This window comes from Citrus sinensis, chromosome 8 (genome assembly GCF_022201045.2).
Source record: "Citrus sinensis cultivar Valencia sweet orange chromosome 8, DVS_A1.0, whole genome shotgun sequence".
Classification (NCBI taxonomy): Eukaryota; Viridiplantae; Streptophyta; class Magnoliopsida; order Sapindales; family Rutaceae; genus Citrus; species Citrus sinensis.
Window position 1 is genome coordinate 4766198 of NC_068563.1, and position 21049 is coordinate 4787246.

Sequence of the window (21049 nt, forward strand, 5' to 3'; positions counted from 1 at the left end):
CACGACATGAGTCTGGACATGTGGACAAAAAAAAGGTTGGTGGGCTTTTTTTGAGCACGGCCCACGGCACGGTACGGCACGAGTGGGCTCGTGCCGACTCACGAGCTCGCGTGGGGCGACGTTTGGTGGGTCGTGCCATGCTGGCCATCATTAAATGTAAGGTAACAGCTCCCAAAAAATAAATGAAAGAGAGAGGCAACAGAGCATAATACGGGGCCGGACCCACATCTTCATAAAACTATGTCATAAAAACAGTGGTAGTTCCTATGAATAAAGTGAAGAATAAAGATTTGATGTTGTCTAATTATCTTCGTTAACATTGTAAAATAGATATGGTTTGCTTTCATAATAATAAAAAATGTCACTGTTACTAAGGCTTATCAAACATTTTTTTTCTATTTTTATAAAATAGAAAATGAGTGATGAAAAACAATACCATACAGCCCAAAATTTTTTCCATTTTTACCCCTTTAATCATAGCCTATCGGCCTCTCCAATTAGTTGAAATCTTGATGATTCGACCACAAGTTGTAAGAGAAATTCTAAAATACATATGTTGTATTATAACCAATTAATACATGCATGACAAGTGTAATTGAGTTTAATACAACCACCACTTGCATGATAATTTATAAAATAAATGCACACAGGTCATGACATTATTTGCTTGTTGTATGAGTGACATGGTACAACAGATGTATTTTAAAATTTCTCCAAGTTGTAAAATACCATTTGAGTCACATATATTATTGGTAGATGAGTAGATCGCATCTCCCTCAACCAACGAATTGCATGTCATGTGAAAAATGATTTAACTGTTTAGTCTGTTTTTCAATGAGACGTATTTCGTTCAAACTTTTACCTTCAATCATTGGGACCGAAGAAAGTAGGAAAAAAAAATTAAACAAATAAAAGGTAGAACTAGTTGACAGACAAAATTTTATAAACATTTTGAAACAACCAACATTAAAAAGAAATAAAAAAATAAAAGAAGAGATCTAGTAAAAGAAACATGAGTTTAATAATTAAGCTAGAAAAGGAAAGAATCTTAGTAAGCTTTTCAACAAGATCCTTCTCAATGTCCTTTTCGACAAAATTTTATTGTCAATATATTGAATAATGATGGTGGTTGAGTTGTCACTATGTATCTCGAATTTAAGCTTCTGATACGGTCTTTTAAAATAATTCTGGATATTTTATTTTAAATGGTAACTTTTAATAGTGGTTAACTTGTAAACAATTGTTGCCAAATCATAAACAAAATCTTATTGTCTCACGGAAAGATACTGGAAAATAATGATGAGTTTAATAAGCTAGACAATGGAAGAATAATATATATATGTTATATAGTAATGATTGATTATTATTTCTTCTTACCGCTAAGAAATCTTTTTCTATGCCTTTTTCGACAAAATCTTTAATGTTATATATTGAATAATGATGGTGATTAAGTTTCCATTATGCATCTCTCATGTAAGCCTCAGTTCCTAGAATTAACAGGCTCTCAGGATTCCTGCATCAGTTAACTATAGCTTCCAGGTTTATCAATAATTATGGTATACCATCCTCCAAATATCTGTGCATATATAATTTTTTAAACAGGAATTTTAGAGTTTGGATCATATTAAAATAAAGGATAAATTAAAAAATAAGACAAACACATACTCTAACATATTTTATTTTATCATGTAATATATTGAATTTCATATTTTTCTGTCTTTTTAGCTTGTTATAACGATCCTTTATAAGAAATTAACTGTATATTGATTCTCTCCCACACTAACTTTAGAAGAGAAAATTATTTAATTTGCTTTATTCTTTTACTACTACTGCGTCAAAATAACCAACAATCGACTACAACAATTATTGAATATGTAACAAATTTACATCCATTGACGACGTCTTTTACTTGTTTGTGTTGGCATCCTTATTGGCAAATTACAACATCGTTCAGTCTTCTTATAATTAAGCAATTGTCTATGTAACATAAATTATGTATTAAGGACATCAATATGGCGTGGAGTATAGCGCATAGAAGAGAAGAAGTAAAGTCTTAGGCGTCTACTCCATGTGGGAAACATGGGATTATCACAAAGAGAGATTTAAAGATTATAACAAAAGAGAGATTTTAACTAACTTGTTATGGAGGGATGAGATAACGATCAAGTTGGCATAATCTGTAGAGATAACGACGAGTTTGGAATAATCATGTGGTGATAATATTATGATATTCTGCCTTTTGATCAACTGAGCACGGTCGCTCTCACAACACAACTCTCTTCATAAGAATTAGCCAACATGGATTGTCACTTTTCATGTTATTTTGATATTACCTTGAATGGCATATTAATTTGATTTGAAAAAATGGAACGAGAGTACAGGAAAAAAGGAGAATGAAAAGAAATAAGAAAAAAATGATGAATTTCATATAAAACCAAATAATGAAATAACAAAATTGAGGTCGATTCTCTTTTTTTCCTCATTTTTCTCTAATAAAAATATATCAGATTAATGACAAAGTATTGATAGTTGATCCCCTCAGTTTCTCTTATTATCTCCCACTTCTCTCATTTTAATTTGAAAAGTCAAAAATACCTACCAAAATAAGTTTAAGTTTTAAATTTTACCCTTTCTTCTTTCTCTCCTCTCTCTTATTCTCCCGACTTCCCTTCATCTTCGTTTTCTTTAAAAATTGAAGGTTAGTACACTTTCCTTCATTTTTTGATCTTTCTGTATCGATGAGAGCAATAATTGACATCATCAGACAATCCTTTTCTACCCAAATCATGATTATAAACAAAAGTAAAAATAGCAATATCATGATATGGAATCTTGATCATATCTCATGATCCCTCTTCAGCTTCTATGTTAATCAAAAAGAAAAAAATATAATCGATTAAAGATTAAATTTAAATTTTAAAATGTTGTCCTTTTTTTTGGGGGGGGGGGGGGGGGAATAAAAAAGAGTTTGAGATCAAGATGACAGTGTTGCATAAATAATAATAATTATAATAATTAAAGAAACGGCTTGCATGTCCACTTATTGCTGAGAAGAGAAGTAGTTCGCGCCGGCCGGTTCCAAGAAGACAAGTGGTGGGTGTCAGTGCATGGTTGGTAATTATTGGGGACTAGAACTGATTGCCAAGAGTGAGGGTGCATTTGAGATTGAGGTTGAGCAGTTGTAAATTTTAAGATACAGTACTAAAGTGTTTGGTAAACACTAACTACTGTAGCTTGGAAATTATGTTAATATGATTTTTTTCTTATATAATAAAAATTTTATTATATCTTTAATAATTTTGTCAAAATTATTATTTAAAATTTATATATATTATATACTATTAATTTTTGTTTCATATTTACAGTTTTTTTTCCATAGCAGTTGTAACCTAAAAGTTACAGCACCTCAAGTCAAGCCCGGATGCTACAATTTACCACAACGATATTAAACCAGGTGAACAGAAGTCCTTTGGCAACCACTTCAAGTCAAGCCCGGATGCTACAATTTACCACAACGATATTAAACCAGGTGAACAGAAGTTCTTTGGCAACCACTTCGAGTCAAGCCCGGATGCTACAATTTACCACAATGACATTAAACCAACAGAACAGAAGTTATTTGGCAACCACTTCGAGTTTGGCAACCACTTCGAGTCAAGCCCGGACGCTACAATTTACCACAACGATATTAAGGGAGTCTCTAAGTTACATTTAATGTAACATACACAACTCATCTCAACCACATGAATTGCGGGTCCCATAATTTTATGTGGTTGAGATGAATTGTGTAAGTTACATTGAATGTAACTTAGCACTTGCCCGATATTAAACCAACTGAACAGAAGTTATTTGGCAACCACTTCGAGTCAAGCTCGGAGGCTACAATTTACCACAACGATATCAAACCAGGTGAACAGAAGTTCTTTGGCAACCACTTCAAGTCAAGCCCGGATGCTACAATTTACCACAACGATATCAAACCAGGTGAACAGAAGTTCTTTGGCAACCACTTCGAGTCAAGCCCGGATGCTACAATTTACCACAATGATATTAAACCAACAGAACAGAAGTTATTTGCCAACCACTTGGAGTCAAGCCCGGATGCTACAATTTACCACAACGATATTAAACCAATTGAAATGATTAAATATTTTGTTAGAAAATTCTTGTCAAACCCTGATGCTACAATTTATCATGAGTAACCAGACTCTGCTTTCAATCGTGTGGAGAGAGACCGTTATCATCTGTAATATTTGTGCGTACGTGTGATGCTCTCTTTCTATGAATAAGTTATGAGGACTGCGGTTGTTTAATGCTCTAAGGCACAAGCTTTGTAAGAAATAAGTGTGTTTTAATTTTAAAATAGAATAAAAATTTGTGCCCGGTTAATTAATTTCCCCCTTTCAAGTATTTTTTGTCTAAAGCTTTCATCATTTCCACAAAATCTTTTCATAAGGAAAGGGCCTTGCTACTTGATTCAGTTTTCTCCATATCAACACTATTAGTGTAATAATAATACAAAAAATCATTAATCTCAGTAATTGATGAACAATATTCTTTGCTATTGTATTGAGAATTGATTCCTAATTTGAGAAAATAAATTGACAATTAAAAAATAATAAAAGAACCCCAAATCACGAGTTGAACTACTTAGATTTATGGCCCCCTTACATATCGATGGTACTTTACATAATTAGAAGCCTTTTTATTAATTTTAACAGACACAATTCAATCAACTTTCGTGACATACTGATAATTGATGCAAAATTCTATTTGGGGGAAAAAAAATAAAAGAAAGCACTCCTATTTTAGCTCTTAAATCTTAATTTTTCAAATTTTAGAAGGATTAATGATCAACATTATTTAGCTTATTTTATTTAATTTATAACTATAGAAATCCTAAAGCTGATGAAGTATACTTAATACCTTTTTTCCCCAATCACAACCGTCTAAATTCCTGAAACATTTCATTTATTAAATTTCAACGGTACAGATTAATTCTCTTACGAAAACTCAGCGACTTATCCTGGACCGCCGCTACTAAAATACGTAAGAGTAAAACACTATAGTATTCTGGGACAAATTTATTTCTTCCACGACGCAATAAAATGCCGCGTCCAATAACATTCGGTTTCCTAAAGCTTACCCAAATCGCAGATAGGAACATGGTTTGCAATAATTTTTCTAACAGATCCTGCCATCAAATTCGTTAAAAACTGGTTTAATTTTTATTAAATAATTTTAAGTAAATTGAATCAGATAAAAAATTTAAAAATTTATTATTTTATAATGAAAAAGCTAGATCATCCATACGTAACAAAAAATAGTACGCATTCACAACTTAATGCAATATAATCTAGACAACCAAATATATTTTATGTATTTTTTACAAATTACTTTTAGTATAAGCAAATAAGGTGGTTGTCTCAACCTTCATATTTTTGGAAGGTCTCAATTTTTAGTATTTTCTTAATAATTCTCTAATTAATAAAGATATTTTTTTAACTTATGTTTTGTAGAAAAACCTAATAGACATTTTTATTATTAACAACTATACTACAATTAAGAGTCTTTTTTTTATAGAAAATCAATATTTGTAACCTTATTGATAAAGAGAAATGATTAATAATATTTTTAACCATTAATTCATTCATTATTAGTTTTCTCAAGAAAAAAAGTTAAATTCTTTACCTTTTCATTTTCCTAAAAAAACTTGATTATTTAACATTGAAATCTTTGACTTTTATTATTCCTTTAGTTTCTATTAGAACCTTATAATATAAAAAATCATTAGATAAAAAAAATTTGTTGCTCATTTCTTTACGAAGAAAATTATTATATTTATTGGTTAATTTAAAAAAGAAAATTAGTTTCTTGAAGTATGAAGACCATATCTATTATCTGATAATCAATTCATGATCTCGACTTTATAGCTATGTTCTGTCATTCTAAATATTTTATTTGAAAATAATATTTTATTTATTTATTTGTTTGTTTGCTTTTTTAAGAGTTCTGATGGAAGTAATATATATATATATATATATATATATATAGACTAATTTTTTAGGTTTTGTTTTTAAAATTTTTTAAGATATTTTTATTACTATTAAGATTTAAGAATTAAAGATAGGATGAATTTTTGAGTCTTTTTATATTTCTTTGAATATTGAAATTACAAAATAAAATAAAGCCTTACAAAAAAAATTCACCTAAGACCCCATATACTCTAATGCCGACTCTAGGTGAAATTATTGATTTTATTAATAATAATATGATGTATACTAACCAATGTACAAAACAGTAGTGGGTGACATAAATTAGAATTGCGTTGCAAAAACAAGAGGTTTGAGTGAAAAATAATTTACAAACTCACATTACAATGTTATATAGTTGCCATATGTCTCACATTTTCAAATGAACAAATATAATAAATACAGTATAATCTTTATAACTGAATATTCAATAGATTAATAATCTCTACTGTGTAATAATTTTTTATGGTCATGACTTAGGCCAATAGGTTAAATTAATAATTGCAATAAATTAATAAGATGATATTTTTTATGAAAACCCTTATATAACTATGTGGCTCCATTCATATCAAAATTAATAATTTTTTAAAATTATAAATATAATTGACAATAATTTTTTATTTATTAAAATGTGAGTCCATTATTATCTTTTTCCCTTATTACTTCTTTTCCTTGAAATATAAATCTAGTTGAATCTCGTATCTAATTTTTCTTATTACATCTAAAAGTTTTGGAATTGAATTCTTGAATTATAATAAAAAAAAATTATGAAGTGCTTTCTTACACATAACTGACTCCAAAGCAATTGTATCATTCTCAACTTTTATCATCGACATGATTTTAAGTGATGTCATCAGTGGTTTAATTTCTTCTAAACTTAAAATCTCTCAACTTACATCATTTTTATTATGATAATCCAAGAGGTAATTAAGTAGATAAATACAATACAGTTATTGTTTTGGTTTATCTAATATCTATTTAGTAGATGAATTCATATTCAATAAATTAGATTAGTAAAATATAACAAAATTTTAGTTAATTAAATGTACGTTTATTGAACTATAAATGCACTCTAGAAATTAATAAATTATTAATTTACTAATTACATAATAATTCTTTTAATTAATAAAATTTAAATAGTCCCAATGTTATTAATTCATAGAAGCTATATGAAATATGTGTCAACTATATAATATCATAGTTTGTAAACAAAACATAACTCTTTCGTTAATTGAATACTAACGTAATGCTATAGAAATAACATATGTGACCAATTTGCATAAATGTATACCCTCTGTATCTTATTACAAATTCTTTATAACTCAGTGACTCAGTTGTTATTATCTAAACTCGTGGAAGCATTACTTTTGTCCCTGCCAATATCATTCAGATATATAGTTGTTGTGCGTTCAGATTCACCAGGAATGCATACGCAAAACATAGACTGAACCCAAGAGCTTCGAAACTCGAAACTGAACCAAATCATTCTAATGGAAGAGAAACGCAGGGAAGCCGGAGCGCAACCGGCGGCTACGCCTCAGCTAGAGCCGAGTCAGCGGCATCCGAGCCGGCTTCGTCTCGGCGCCGAGCCGGAGCGCACAAAAGGAAAGCCTCGGCGCTCTCAGCGACTAACGCTTCATCCACGCCGTCGAAACGCATGACTCGCGAGAAGAATTTAGTTGCTCACACTCCGATCTACAACCATAACGGGCCGTTGACGAGGGCTCGCCAGGGCCCCACCACTCTGGCCGCCGCCGCGGCGTTTGGTGGAGCTCCGGTTCGGCTGGCGGGAAGCTGGAGGCGGCGCGTGATGACGCGAAGTTTGAGGCGATTGAGGAGCTAAACAAAGCGAGTGAAGAGTGGGCAGCATTGGAGGCGAAAATAGAAGCGGATTTTGAGGCGATTAGATCTCGTGATAGTAATGTTCACGTTGCGCCTACACATTGTGGTGAGTTTTTCTTTCTTCTTTTTTTAATAAATCCTAATCTTTGTGTTTGTTGAACTAAATTTGATTTTTTTTCTTTTTTTGGGTTTTCTTGCTGACATATATTCGTGTAGATGGTAATTAATGGTGGCAATAAAAAAATATTCAACTCAATAATAAGAAAATTCTATGATGGAGTGACTAAAATTACAGTATTCATATTCATGACGAGATAAAGATAAATTTTATAAATTACATATAAAATTAGTAAATATAAGATATAATAAGTAAATTAATATAAGAGTGTCAAATTGTTGTTTTAATATCACAAACAAAACAAATACTTAGTAAAAATAATACAAAACTTGTAAATCAATATTAAACTTTAATTAAGTAAAAACAGTTTATCCATTTAATTTAATTAAACAAAAAATTAACTCATTAATTGGAAACAAAAAAAAATTGTATTGAAAACAATTGGAATAAGTTTTATTGAACTGGTTTAACTATAAATTCTATATTAATTTTAGGACATTTATAAATTTTCTTTTCATTTTCTATAATAGTATTTATTTACTACACAAGTTAATTTCGTGAAATTATTTTTCTTAATGTGGATCAAGCCAAAACAAAATAAAAAAAATATTCTTATATTACTAGACATAGGTGATATATCAATAAAATTGGATCTAAATTTCAGTTTAACACATATTTTATGTAGTTTTAAACTCCGCTTCTTAACTGTACTTAAACATCATTCAAGTTTTCTGTCAATAAGATTTAGAATAATGCAAAATCACCTTAACTTACAAATAGCTAGCTTTCAAAAACATGAAAAGAGTAGTTTTTTAATATTTAATTTTGAGAATTAATTTTATTCTTAATAGAATTTTACATATATTATTACATATTTACATAAACCCAAGACTGTCAATTTTTTTGTTTAAAACGAAAACCAGTAAATATATAAGGTTAATTATTATTATAAAGTTACACATCTTGACATTTGTAGTAAGAACATGAGAGGATACCTGGAGTATATTGGGATTTGGGCGGAAGAGAAAGGAGCCCTTGGAATTGGGAAACAAATGAAATTATCTGCATGGTCCTTGTACTCGTCGAGGGACTGTAACTTCTGAACCAACAATGCTGAAAATGCAGGGTCAAAAATCAACATTAACTTGATGAATAATTGTTTGAAAAAAAAAAAAGGAAGAAAACTTGATTAATATAAAAGAGAGCAAAGGAGCACAACCATACAGAAGTTGTATAAAGGAATATTAATCAAGCTTGATTAATATTCTTCTTCTATCCAACACCACAAGATGAAACACAGTATTCCTGTTGCAGTATATGGTGAGAACTGTGAAGTGCAGGAAGTAGTTTCCTAAGAGACATGATTGAATGCTCTTAATATTTTTTTTCAGAAAACCATTTTATTTTTAATAAAAGTTTATTTTTTTTTAATAAAAAATTTTATTTGTTTTTATTAAGTTGTGTCTCATATTTACTAATAAAGGAAGTTATTTGGGTATATAAGTAGGATGTCTCATCTAACATGCTAGTAGGATAAATCTCTCATCTAATATGCTAGTATTTTGGGTTAAATACCTATAAATTCTAAGCCGAGTCCACAACAGTCCCCAAAATAACTGGATTTAAGTCCTAACTACACCAGTAGATTGAATATAAGTGCAAATAAGTTTAACTATTTTGTCATTCATTTTAGTTTTTTTTTTTTTTTCACATACATTGAAAAAGGATAACTCTGTCGTGATTGCCATGGCAGAGCCTATTTCAAACGGTGGTGTATGCTAAAGGAAATTATCACGAGATGAGTGATAAACCATACAATCAGTAGCTACAGCCCACGATTAATCGGCCACATGGCCACAAATATTATTGGCGGCAAATATCTCAACAAAATCACAATAAAGATGAGCATCCTCGATTCCATTCCTTAATGTAAATAGGACAGCCTGTCTAGCCATTACTCTAAGAGATTTGGCTGGCTTTGACACTTGTATATAAGCTTGTAACCCTCTCGTTCTTTACAAGAAATAAGATAATATTTTCAGCTTAATATTTCTTTTCAGTGAGATCAAAGAAATGAAAAGAGATATAGTCTATTAGGTTGGCAAATCTACTGAAACAATATTGTTTCCAATCAACTCCGAAATACAACCAATTGAACAACGTTCAGAAATGGAAAATCATTTATTACCAGTAAGATTTATTATTATACGCTATACATATGGCTTTAACAGTCACATTACCAATACATTTTTAATCATGGTAGGTAGGTGCTGGAATGTATACAATATTATCAGCCTGGAAGAAATGGCAGACATGGGAGCTCCCTGGCTCGATCCCAAGAACACGAAACTATGCATGATCTCGACTCCAATGAGACGTATCCATGTGGCAAACTGCTACAGCTTCCACTCTATCTCCATTATCACCACCTAATGAAACACCGAATAACTTGTTCTCAGTCATTTGGCTGTGGCAGTAGAAGATTGCATAAGGGTAAGGCATGATATGACATGCCACCATCTTGGGAGCAACCATTGGTTTAGGCACTTGTAAAATAGTGTAATTTTGGAAAATGGTAGCTGATTTTGTGAGAAATTTTGTGCTTGGAACTTGGAATTTGGTCTCCAATCCGAAAGTTCTGTGTACAAAATCAAGCATGGATTCCAAAGAGGTAGCACAAATTTTGGTTTCTCCTTCGATGGGAGGAACTTCGCAATGATTCAGGGTCCCTTCCATGGCTTTGGCTAGGGGTGAGTCATCTGGGAACGAGAAGAATTGAAGAAGGTAAGGCAGTTGTTTCAATGAAAATGGAATGGAATCTGCTTCTTCTCTAGGCAAAGCCTGAGGATAAGCTGAAGGATCTCTCTTGCGAAAATAAATCGGCATCGTTTCGCCAATCTTTAGATCCTTCAAGGTGAAGAACACCATCGTTGAAGGGTCCATGTGATTCATGTGGGATGGTATTGAATGAGAATCATGAAGATTCTCCGAAAGCACCTGAGCACACTGTAAAACAGTTCAGCAATTCAATATCACAACATAGATGAAAAATCAACAACACAAGTTCTATAAAGTGTAAAAATAAGGAACAAAATATATCTTTTTGAGTTATTGCTTTAAGACAACACTTATGTACATGTATTGCGAAGTAAGCCACTTAATTAGCACACATTGAGGATTATTACCAGAAAGAGTAGATAAAGAAGGAGGGTCCATACTGAAAATCTTAACCCCATCTCTTTTCTATTATCGAAGTTTCTTATGTATTTTAGTAATCTTTTTTTTTTTTTTTAGGGAGAGGAAACACAGATAACACGTGAAGCAGAAAGAGAAGAGATTGTGTAACTGTATATGTCAACAACCAAATGATGTGTGTTAATTTTCAAGGGGAAATTTATAGCCTGCATAAGCTGAACTTGTTCTACTGTGCTGACTAATTGAATCACAACACAGTTTGAATAATGACCTTCATAGTCCAATCCAGCAAAGAATTCAGCACTCCAATCATATGGGGACACACGTATTGCACCTTCATCATGTCTGCGGATTTTAATAGTTTTGACTGAGTGAATGATTACTTCAATTGATAACATTGCATATTAGATTACCAGACCTAAAATTGATTTCTTATTAAAAAAATTACTTGCAATTTGGAAACTCTCTTTGACACATTAATTACAGACTCGAAATCTGTATCAATATTCCCCATACATAGACAGAACTGAGCAGAAAAAGTGGGAAGGCAGATCGTAAACAAATTCGACATGGTAGTTTCCAAGGATGAATAGCATTTTTTTCATTCGAAAATGGGATAATTTATCCTTCAGTCACGTAATGTACACTAAAGCTCTTCTCAACCTAGTGTGCGTCGGATATGTGAGTGTCGGGGCTCCAGTCTCCCGTACAATCTTTAAAAAATTTTTCGGTCAAATTAACAGGTTCCACTCACTGTATTTCCATGGATCACACTACTTCAACTAAAAGATAAGATAATAAATATCTTTAGGATTTTACTGAATGATTTTTAAGTAGTTTTTATTAATTAATTATTCAAATTCGAATTAAAAAAAGACTAAAAAATTAATCTGAATTTTTCTCACTCCCAATCTTTAAAAATATAACAAATAATTAGTCATATAAAAAATGTTTTAAACGCAATTTTCACTTCACACTTTCATTTGAAGTTTAATTACATTCTCCGGTGGGACCAGGATAAGTTGAAACAAAATTTTATTAATAAAAAAAGTGTACATCTAATTGTCTTACGATGGATCAAGAACAAAAGGTTAAAGGATAATATATGTGGACATGATAATGCAGAAGCCGAAAATCAAAAGGGCACGAGTTTCAAATGCTAGACAAATGAAAGAGACGTGTGATTGCAGGTCGATTTTCTTCTCATCACTAGCCACTAGCACACATCCCCTTAATCAAAATCTTTTGTCAATATTGTTTATTATATAAATGGATATTGGTAGTGGTTGAACTTCTATTATTTAATTATGTTGTCATTTTCCATCACTACAACAACAGATGATTCATGTAGGATCGGTCAATAATTGTCGCCCAATGTTTTGTCTTTTTCATAATTTAGTTATTTTTGTTCATGTCTGACGAAGAAGTTTTAATTTTGCAAGAGTAATTCAAGTTGATAAGACCTTGTCGACTTGTAGAAGAATCTTGAATAATCATGCCAAATTCAAAAAGTGGCAAAAGCAAAAGGCTAACTTCTTAATGAATTCAATATTATTATGAATTTGGTGCTAGCTCAATCTTGAAAATGATCCAAAAATTAAAAAGTAAACATATAATAATCACATCTACAAATGTTCATTATTAGTGAGTCATTGATGATATATCACGAATTCATTAGCTGATTAATTAAAGATACCACGAAAATATTATATCATTAGCTGGTCTAAAAAAGTAGTCAATAAGAAAATGAAAGGTAAATTCATAAATTTCAGCCGGAAATTTTTTTTTTTAAAAAAGGGACCAATAATTGTAGGAAATGGCTAGCTTCTTATCCTCTTCACAAAAGATTAAATCCTCTTGAAAAGGTTTGTTAGTGAAATACATATCATCTTACACCAACACTCTCTATTACTATATGAATTTAGATCTTCCCCTAACTTAATATTTCATATAATGTTGTAGGAATAATCTTCATCACCAGAGATTAGGATCTTCTCCTAACTTTATATCTCATAAGTGTTGTATGAGATTATTTAGCACATGTCATTATATTTTTCTAACGCTAAGATTTAATTTACTTTATACTTTCCTTATTAAACATTAAAACCAATAATTTTCTAGGCTAAGTAAAACCCTGAAATTCAAGTGTGCCGCTTTCTAGCTAACCAAACTGCTGCTTCTTTCTTAACCGGTTTTTTTTTTTTTTTTTTGGTCACAAACTTTAAACTTTGGTATATATAAACTTGAGCAAAGAAGCATTATTGGCAATTAATTCTTGTAAGAATTGTTTATGTAATGGAATCAGACTAGAACAGAATGTATTATTGTTCGATATCCGTAGTCTACAATAACAATTGAAGACACCTGAAGATAATATCAATTATAGACAATTGTTATTGCAATATATTCAATGCATTGTTGCTATCGCTTGTCTGCATTTAATTTTATATAAATTAAGCTGATATATCTCATTTCAGTGTACTAATAATTAAGTTGAATTCCAGGAACACAGCTTTTCTAGGAGCCATTAGTCGTAATGTGAGAGGGGAGATTAATTATGGCAGTAGCTATCTAAAGTAAAATTTTGGAGATATTGAATTCGTTGAAGCAGAAGCAATGACATTTGGGATCAAAATATGCGGTAAGTACTAGAAAAGAGATTCTTTGAGTGATCTCTGATATTTAATTGTTGGGTAGACAACTGGCAATTTCAAATTTGTATTCATTCCTAGAATATGTAACGTGGAAGTTCATAGATTAGCTAAACTTGCAGTTAGCGATCAGAAAGCCGTATTGTTTGGATTGAGAATATTCCTATAGATGTAAAATCTTATCATTTTTAAAGAATTTTTTACTTTGAAAGTAAAATAATTAAGGGCCATCTCTATCGTTGCGAATTGTAATTCTCATAGACTATGCGGTCCACATTATAAGTTTAAAATTCTTGCATGATTTATCACCCACATGAGCATGCTCCACCAACCTGCCACATCATGTTACCACTTCTTCCAATCTGTGTATATATACACGCACAAACACCAGTATGGCCTCCATGCAAATTACAAACGCAGTATCTAATATTGTTTGTCACTGGCCAGAAACATGAATATTAAAGCCTTATTTGTTCTCTCCACAGTGCTCTCATTGCTTCTCTTGGTATGTGTTTGGGAGGGATACTGTTTGGGACAAATGCGTCGAAGGGACCAGGAATGACGAGCAGACATCTGATGGCGAAGTTCTGCGCACCGGTGTTTTCCGTTAAAGCCTGGCGCGTGGAAGAACAGGAGCAGAAACATCCTGCTCGTCCACGATGTTGTCGTCCGCGAGGCCAATTCCTATAAAAGGCATGAGGCCATTCCGGCTAGAGACCGAGAGGCGAGGAGACCCGGTCGACGGCAGTTGGCAAGACGCGCTCTCCAGCACGAGAACCTAGGCACAACAGCCACGCTTTCCCCAGAACCGCGACGTAACACGCAAGATCTCACGGAGCCATGACAGCCACACTTTCCCCAGAACCGTGGCGTAACACGCAAGGTCTCACAGAGCCGTGGCAGCCACGCTTTCCCCTGAACCGTGGCGTAACACGCTAGATCCCATGTTTTGCCCATAACGCAGCAGTTGGAGTCCCATACCGTCTGGAAAAGAGCGGAAGACTGAGATTCAAAGGAAGCCTATAAAAAGGTAGCCAACGAAGGTAAAAGGGTTAGCATTTTTAAGATAAAAGGGAAAACCACAAAAAAGCCATAAGGCCTGTGGCAAGCGTTCCCCGAACCTTCATATCTGACTTGAGCGTCGGAGGGTTTGCGCCGGGAGAACAACCGGCGTACTCTGACTTGTCTGTGTGTGCAGGGACATCCGGAGAAGAAGCATTACTAGGAGACCTCCTGGTCGTGGTAGAGTTGATCGAGCAGGGATCCTGGTCGTAGAACGAGGAGAACCGGAATCTCGCATCAACATTTTGGCGCCGTCTGTGGGGATCCAGAGCAAAAAGCTTCTGTCGGTAGCAAGAAGAGGGGTGGAGTGAGCGAAAGTCAATGGAGATAGGAGGAAGTAGCGCACAAGGGGGTGACATAAGGCTTAACGATTCCGTGACGCTGAGGGAGGTGATCAGCGAAGCACGGGAAAAAGTCATGTTCGACCGGATGGAGCGAATGGAAAAGCAGATGGAAACCTTGACAACCATCCTGCATGAGCTGCGGAACGAGCGAAGGGTAACCCAAGAGGGAAGGGTGAGAGGCGGTGGAGCGGCACCAGGTACCGATAGTGCGGAGAGAAGTCGAACCGCTGGGAGATTTGGCGGTGAGAGAGGTAACGTACCTCTGCGGGGAGAATTTCATAGAGAAAGAGAGCAGTCCCCGGTAAGACAGACTTGTGACGGGGGCGACGGGGTGGTGAACGCAGAGGAAACAGAACTGAGGCAACACTTACATGATGCAGAGCGAGAGCGGGATCAAGCTGCAGCGCGCGACCCTGGTCGCGCAGGACAGCTGGAGGAGGAAGTGCGAAGGCTAGCGCAAATAATTGATGACATGCAAGGGAGGAACAGAGCCCCTGGTTGGAGGATAATGCTGGACGGGGAATCACCGCTCGCAGCAGAGATCATGAGGGCAGTTATTCCAAGAGATTTCCGCCTCCCCGACCTCAGATACTCGGGAAGAACTGACCCGCTGGTGCACATAGAGCGCTTCAACGACTTAACGGGGGTCCAGGGATTATCTCCATCCCAAAGGTGCAGGGTGTTCCCACTATCCCTTGAGGGACGTGCACGAGAATGGTACAGGAAACTTCCTCGGGGCAGCATAAAAACCTTCGAGCAGATGTGCCAGGAATTCGCAGAGCAGTTTAGTGGGGCAATGTCGCCGGAAGATGACATGATGGAGCTGAAGAGCATGAAACAGGGGGAGCAAGAAACCCTTCGGGAATTCATCAAGAGGTTTCATCGGGCTGTCCTCGACTTGGGAGCCTTCAACCACCCTCAGGCGTTAAGGGGACTGAAAGAAGGGGTGAAGATAGGAAGGCTGTGGTACAATTTGAGAAGCCCAGCTATTCAAACGTATGCAGCCGCATACGAACAGGCTAAAAGAGACATCGAGATTGAGGAGGAGAAGGCTGCACGGATCAAGACAGACCAGTTGGAAGGGTTAGGGAGGAAAGAGAAGAAAGCATTACCAACTAATGGACCAAACAGGAGGAGGGACCACCAGATCTCCGGTAGTGGAGCAGGAGGTAGGGTAATTGCTTACCAGCCTCATCAGAGGCCGCCACAGTATCAGCGCAGCAGGGCGCCACCTCCTCGCTCCCCAGCTAGGGAGCCTTGGAGAAGACATGATTCGGCATCCGGCGACCTTCATCAACATTCCCACGGTAGCAGGACGAGCAGACCAGAAGCACTCCCACCGCCCCCAACTCACAGTGGGGCAAACAGAGAAAGAGCAGTGCATCTGGTCGACCAGAACCAGGACTATGGGCGGTACACTCCCTTGAAGATGCCCCTGGATGAGGTGTACGAGGCCATAAAGGGTCGAGGGCTGCTGCACCTCCCCACACCAATAACAAAGCTACCCAACAGGAGGGATAGAGGACGTTATTGTAAGTTCCATGGCACCCATGGCCATACCACAGCAGAGTGTAGAGATCTCAAGACCCAGGTCGAAGATTTGGTGAGAAATCGGTACCTGGACGAGTTTATGGATGGGACTTTCCCGATGGTGGCCACCATGGATGAAGGGGAGCAGAGTGATGGAATCTTGAGACGCGAGCCGCCCGCAGCGAGGGTGATAGCTGGGGGCCCAACGTTGGCTGGAGATTCGAACAGATCGAGAAAAAATTATGCCAGATACGCCATGACCAGTAAAGAGATACTCTTCAACACCCCGGCAGCCAAACGAGCAAGGGTCAGGCAAGTGCCAATCATGTGGACGGATGAGGATGAGGAAGGGATTCTATACCCCCACGAGGACGCTTTAGTCATCAAGGCCACGATCGCTAGCAAGAAGTTTGACCGGATACTGGTTGATACGGGGAGCTCAGTTGATGTGCTATTTAAATCAACTTTGGAAGAGATGGGAATAGCCGACCGGAAGTTGGAATACACCAACACCTCCTTGAAGGGGTTCGGAGGAGGGAAGCTGGTCCCTCTGGGCGTGGTCGAACTGCCTATCACAATCGGGAGCCCCCCGTCAGAAAGAACAATGATACTGGACTTCGTCGTAGTGGACGAGGAAGGTCCTTACCAGATGATCCTGGGTCGGCCATTTTTAAGGATGAGCAAAGCGGTGCTGTCCAACCATTATCTGTCTCTAAAGTACCGGGTGAATGGGGTAGTCGGAGTGGTACGAGGAGACCAGAGGATCGCAAGAAGCTGCTACTCCTCGGCAGCAAGGGAGGCGATGCAGATAACATCCCTCGATACCCGAGTGGAAAACAAGACTGGCAGACAAGAACCCGTAGAGGATCTGGAAACAGTAAGCATGGGACCGGAGAACCCGGGAAAGACGATCAGAATCGGGTCGAGACTTGAGGGAGAGCAAAAGCAGGAGTTGGTGAAATGCTTACAGGCTCATGCCGACGTGTTTGCCTGGACACATGAGGACATGCCAGGGATTGACCCAGAGGTAGCATGTCATAGGCTGGCAATAAAGAAAGGTGCTCGGGCAGTAAGGCAGAAGAGGAGGTGCTTCAACCAGGAGAGGTATGAGGCTGTAAGTGATGAGGTGGAGAAGCTTCTGAGAGCAGGGTTCATTCGGGAAGTTAATTACCCAGAGTGGATATCGAACGTGGTGTTGGTAAAGAAGGCGAACGGCAAGTGGAGGATGTGTGTGGATTTCACAGACCTCAATAAGGCGTGCCCAAAAGACAGCTTCCCTTTACCAAAGATCGATCAGCTAGTAGATTCAACGGCTGGACATGGTCTGCTTAGCTTCATGGACGCATTCTCGGGATACAACCAGATCCCCATGTACGAGCCGGATGAGGAGAGCACGGCTTTCATCACTAACCAAGGTCTGTTCTGTTACAGGGTGATGCCATTCGGTCTCAAGAATGCTGGGGCCACCTATCAAAGGCTGGTGAATAAAGTCTTTAAGCCCTTGATCGGGAAAACCATGGAGGTGTACGTGGACGACATGATCACCAAGTCCAAAGTCCCGAAGGAACATGTCAGACATCTCGAGGAGACTTTCGAGCTTTTGAGGAAGTATAAGATGAAGCTCAACCCGGAGAAGTGTGCTTTCGGGGTCGAGTCCGGGAAATTCCTGGGATTCATGGTGAGCCATAGGGGGATTGAAGCAAATCCCGAGAAGATCCAGGCGATTGTGCAAATGACGTCTCCTCGAAACCTGAAGGAGATGCAGAGCCTCACGGGGAGGTTGGCGGCGTTGAGCAGATTCATATCCAAGGCTACAGATAAGTGTCAGCCATTCTTTCAAGTGATAAGGAGGGGAAAGAAAACGGAATGGACCCCAGAATGCGAGGAAGCCTTCCGGAACTTGAAGCATTACTTGCAGCAAGCTCCGCTACTGTCCACACCGAGGGATGGGGACAAGTTGAATCTGTATTTGGCGGTATCTGATCGGGCCGCCAGTTCCGTTCTGGTGAGAGAGGAAGAAGGAATTCAGTATCCGATATACTACACCAGCAAGGCCCTGCTCGACGCTGAGACCAGATACCCAACGATGGAGAAATGGGCACTGGCCCTTGTGGTTGCTGCTCGGAAGTTGAGGCCGTACTTTCAAGCATTCCCGGTCTCGGTAATCACCAACCAGCCATTGCGTCAAATTCTGCACAAGCCGGATGCCTCTGGTCGGCTCGTCAAATGGGCTGTAGAACTGAGCGAATTCGACTTAGACTATAAACCCCGCGCGGCGATAAAGGCCCAGGCAATGGCCGATTTCGTAGCTGAGTTCGCGGAGCCTGAAGTATGCTTGGATCAGCAAGATGCAGATATAGGCAACGACGAAACTCAAGTATGGCAGATATCTGTGGATGGGTCATCAGGAGAGCGGGGTTCAGGAGCAGGGATTGTCCTGGAAGGCCCAGAGGGGGAGGAGATCTCTTATGCTGTAAAGTTGGAATTTGCAGCCACAAATAACCAGGCAGAATATGAAGCCTTGATAGCAGGGCTGGAATTGGCTAGGGCCGTGAAAGCGGACAGAGTTAAGATCAGAACCGATTCCCAGCTGGTTGCGAATCATGTCAGTGAAAGATTCCAACCAAGAGAGGAGAAGATGGAACAGTACCTAAGGATAGTCAGGCAGATGATGGGGAAGTTCGAAGCAGTGGAGGTGATACAAATCCCCAGGGAGCAGAATAGTCGAGCAGACATTTTGGCTAGGATGGCAGCCGTCGCCGACCCAAAAATGCCAAAGTCGGTCCCCCTAGAAGTAAAGTCTCGCCCGAGTATCGAGCAAAATTTGGGGGTGTTGCGGATAGAACAAAAAAGCTCGTGGAGGGACCCGATAGTTTCGTACCTTAGAGACGGGGTCTTACCACCAGATAAGCTACGGGCTCGGAAGATTAGAGCTCAGGCCTCGAGATACACGATGATCGATGGGGTACTGTATCGACGAGGATATACATTACCGTTCCTTCGGTGTTTGGACGATGACGACGCAGATTACGTGCTGAGGGAAGTGCATGAAGGAATTTGCGGAAATCATTCTGGCGGGAGGTCCCTGGCCCACAAGGTCTTAAGGCAGGGATATTTCTGGCCGACGATGCACCAGGATGCGCAAAGGAAGACCAGGAGCTGTGCAAGCTGCCAGAGTTTTGCAAATTTTTCTAACCAACCACCAGAGAAGCTCACCTCCATGGCCTCCCCTTGGCCATTCGCTCAATGGGGAATTGATCTGATCGGCCCATTGCCAAAGGGACGAGGAGCAGCAACACATGCGATAGTCGCTATAGATTACTTCACGAAGTGGATAGAGGTAGAAGCCCTTAGCAGGATCACAGAGAAGAAAACAACAGACTTCGTGTGGAGAAACCTGGTCTGTCGATACGGGATCCCATATGCCTTGGTAACGGATAATGGCAGGCAGTTCGATAATCACAGCTTCAGGGATTTCTGCCAGAACCTCGGGATAGAGCTGAAGTATTGCTCGCCTGCTCACCCCCAATCGAATGGACAAGTAGAAGCAGCCAACAAGACAGTCAAGAGGCTTCTGAAAACCAGGCTCGGAGCAAAAAAGGGTGCGTGGGTTGACGAGCTGTCAGGTGTGCTATGGGCATACAGAACAACCCACAAAACCGCAACGGGGGAGACACCGTTCGCTTTGGCTTTCGGACATGAAGCGGTCGTGCCGGCTGAGGTAGGAACGACCACACACCGGACAGACCATTTCAATGAGCAGGAGAACGACGAGCAGATATGTTTGAATCTTGATCTGCTAATGGAGAGGAGGGAACAAGCAGCCGAGCGATCAGTCACTTACCAACAGAGGGTTGCTCGGTATTATAACCAGAAGGTGAACATACGGCAATTCAGGGTCGGAGACTGGGTACTGAGAAGAGTGAATCAGAGCACCAAAGATTCGACTCAAGGAGTGCTGGGACCGAATTGGGAAGGGCCGTATAGAGTCAAGCAGATAGCGGGGCCCGGAGCTTACAAGCTGGTTCGCGCGGACGGCCACGAAGTGAAACGCCCATGGAACGCAGCACACCTCCGAAAATACTTCCAGTAAGACTTGCTCACATTTTAAAGCAATTTCTGCTCATGCTGTCTATCTTTTATTTTTATGTTTTATGTCCGAACAATTTCATGTAAGTCAAATCCTGCCATTAATGTAACGTCGACGAATTTATTTCGCTTGAAACCGAAAAAAAAAAAAAAAAAAAAAAAAAAAAATCCTAAGGCATGCAAAGG

At 37.9% G+C, this 21049-nt stretch overlaps 2 protein-coding genes across 2 annotated transcripts in view; one reads left to right on the top strand and one right to left on the bottom strand.

Annotated features, from left to right (window-relative positions):
• The first annotated feature begins 7402 nt into the window (after window positions 1-7402).
• Window positions 7403-21049, top strand: part of LOC102609330 (SWI/SNF complex subunit SWI3D) — a 65702-nt gene continuing 52055 nt past the window's right edge. Inside the window, exon 1 of the mRNA XM_052431900.1 lies at window positions 7403-7980. The gene's annotated coding sequence lies outside the window, so the exon portion shown is untranslated. The remainder of the gene's footprint in view (window positions 7981-21049) is intronic.
• Window positions 10155-11344, bottom strand: LOC102610935 (BURP domain protein USPL1-like). The gene is made up of 2 exons (XM_006487099.3): window positions 11178-11344; window positions 10155-10998 (listed from the first exon to the last, which is right to left on the bottom strand). Exons 1-2 carry the CDS (start codon window positions 11226-11228, stop codon window positions 10342-10344), a joined length of 708 nt encoding a protein of 235 aa, XP_006487162.2. The 5' UTR covers window positions 11229-11344; the 3' UTR covers window positions 10155-10341.

Bases quoted from the DNA above. Each gene is read 5' to 3' on its own strand.
- LOC102610935 (XM_006487099.3), bottom strand. From the start codon at position 11,228: ATGGGGTTAAGATTTTCAGTATGGACCCTCCTTCTTTATCTACTCTTT. The intron at 10,999-11,177 runs GTAATAATCCTC...ACTGTTTTACAG, and splicing joins TTCTTTATCTACTCTTTCTG to TGTGCTCAGGTGCTTTCGGA.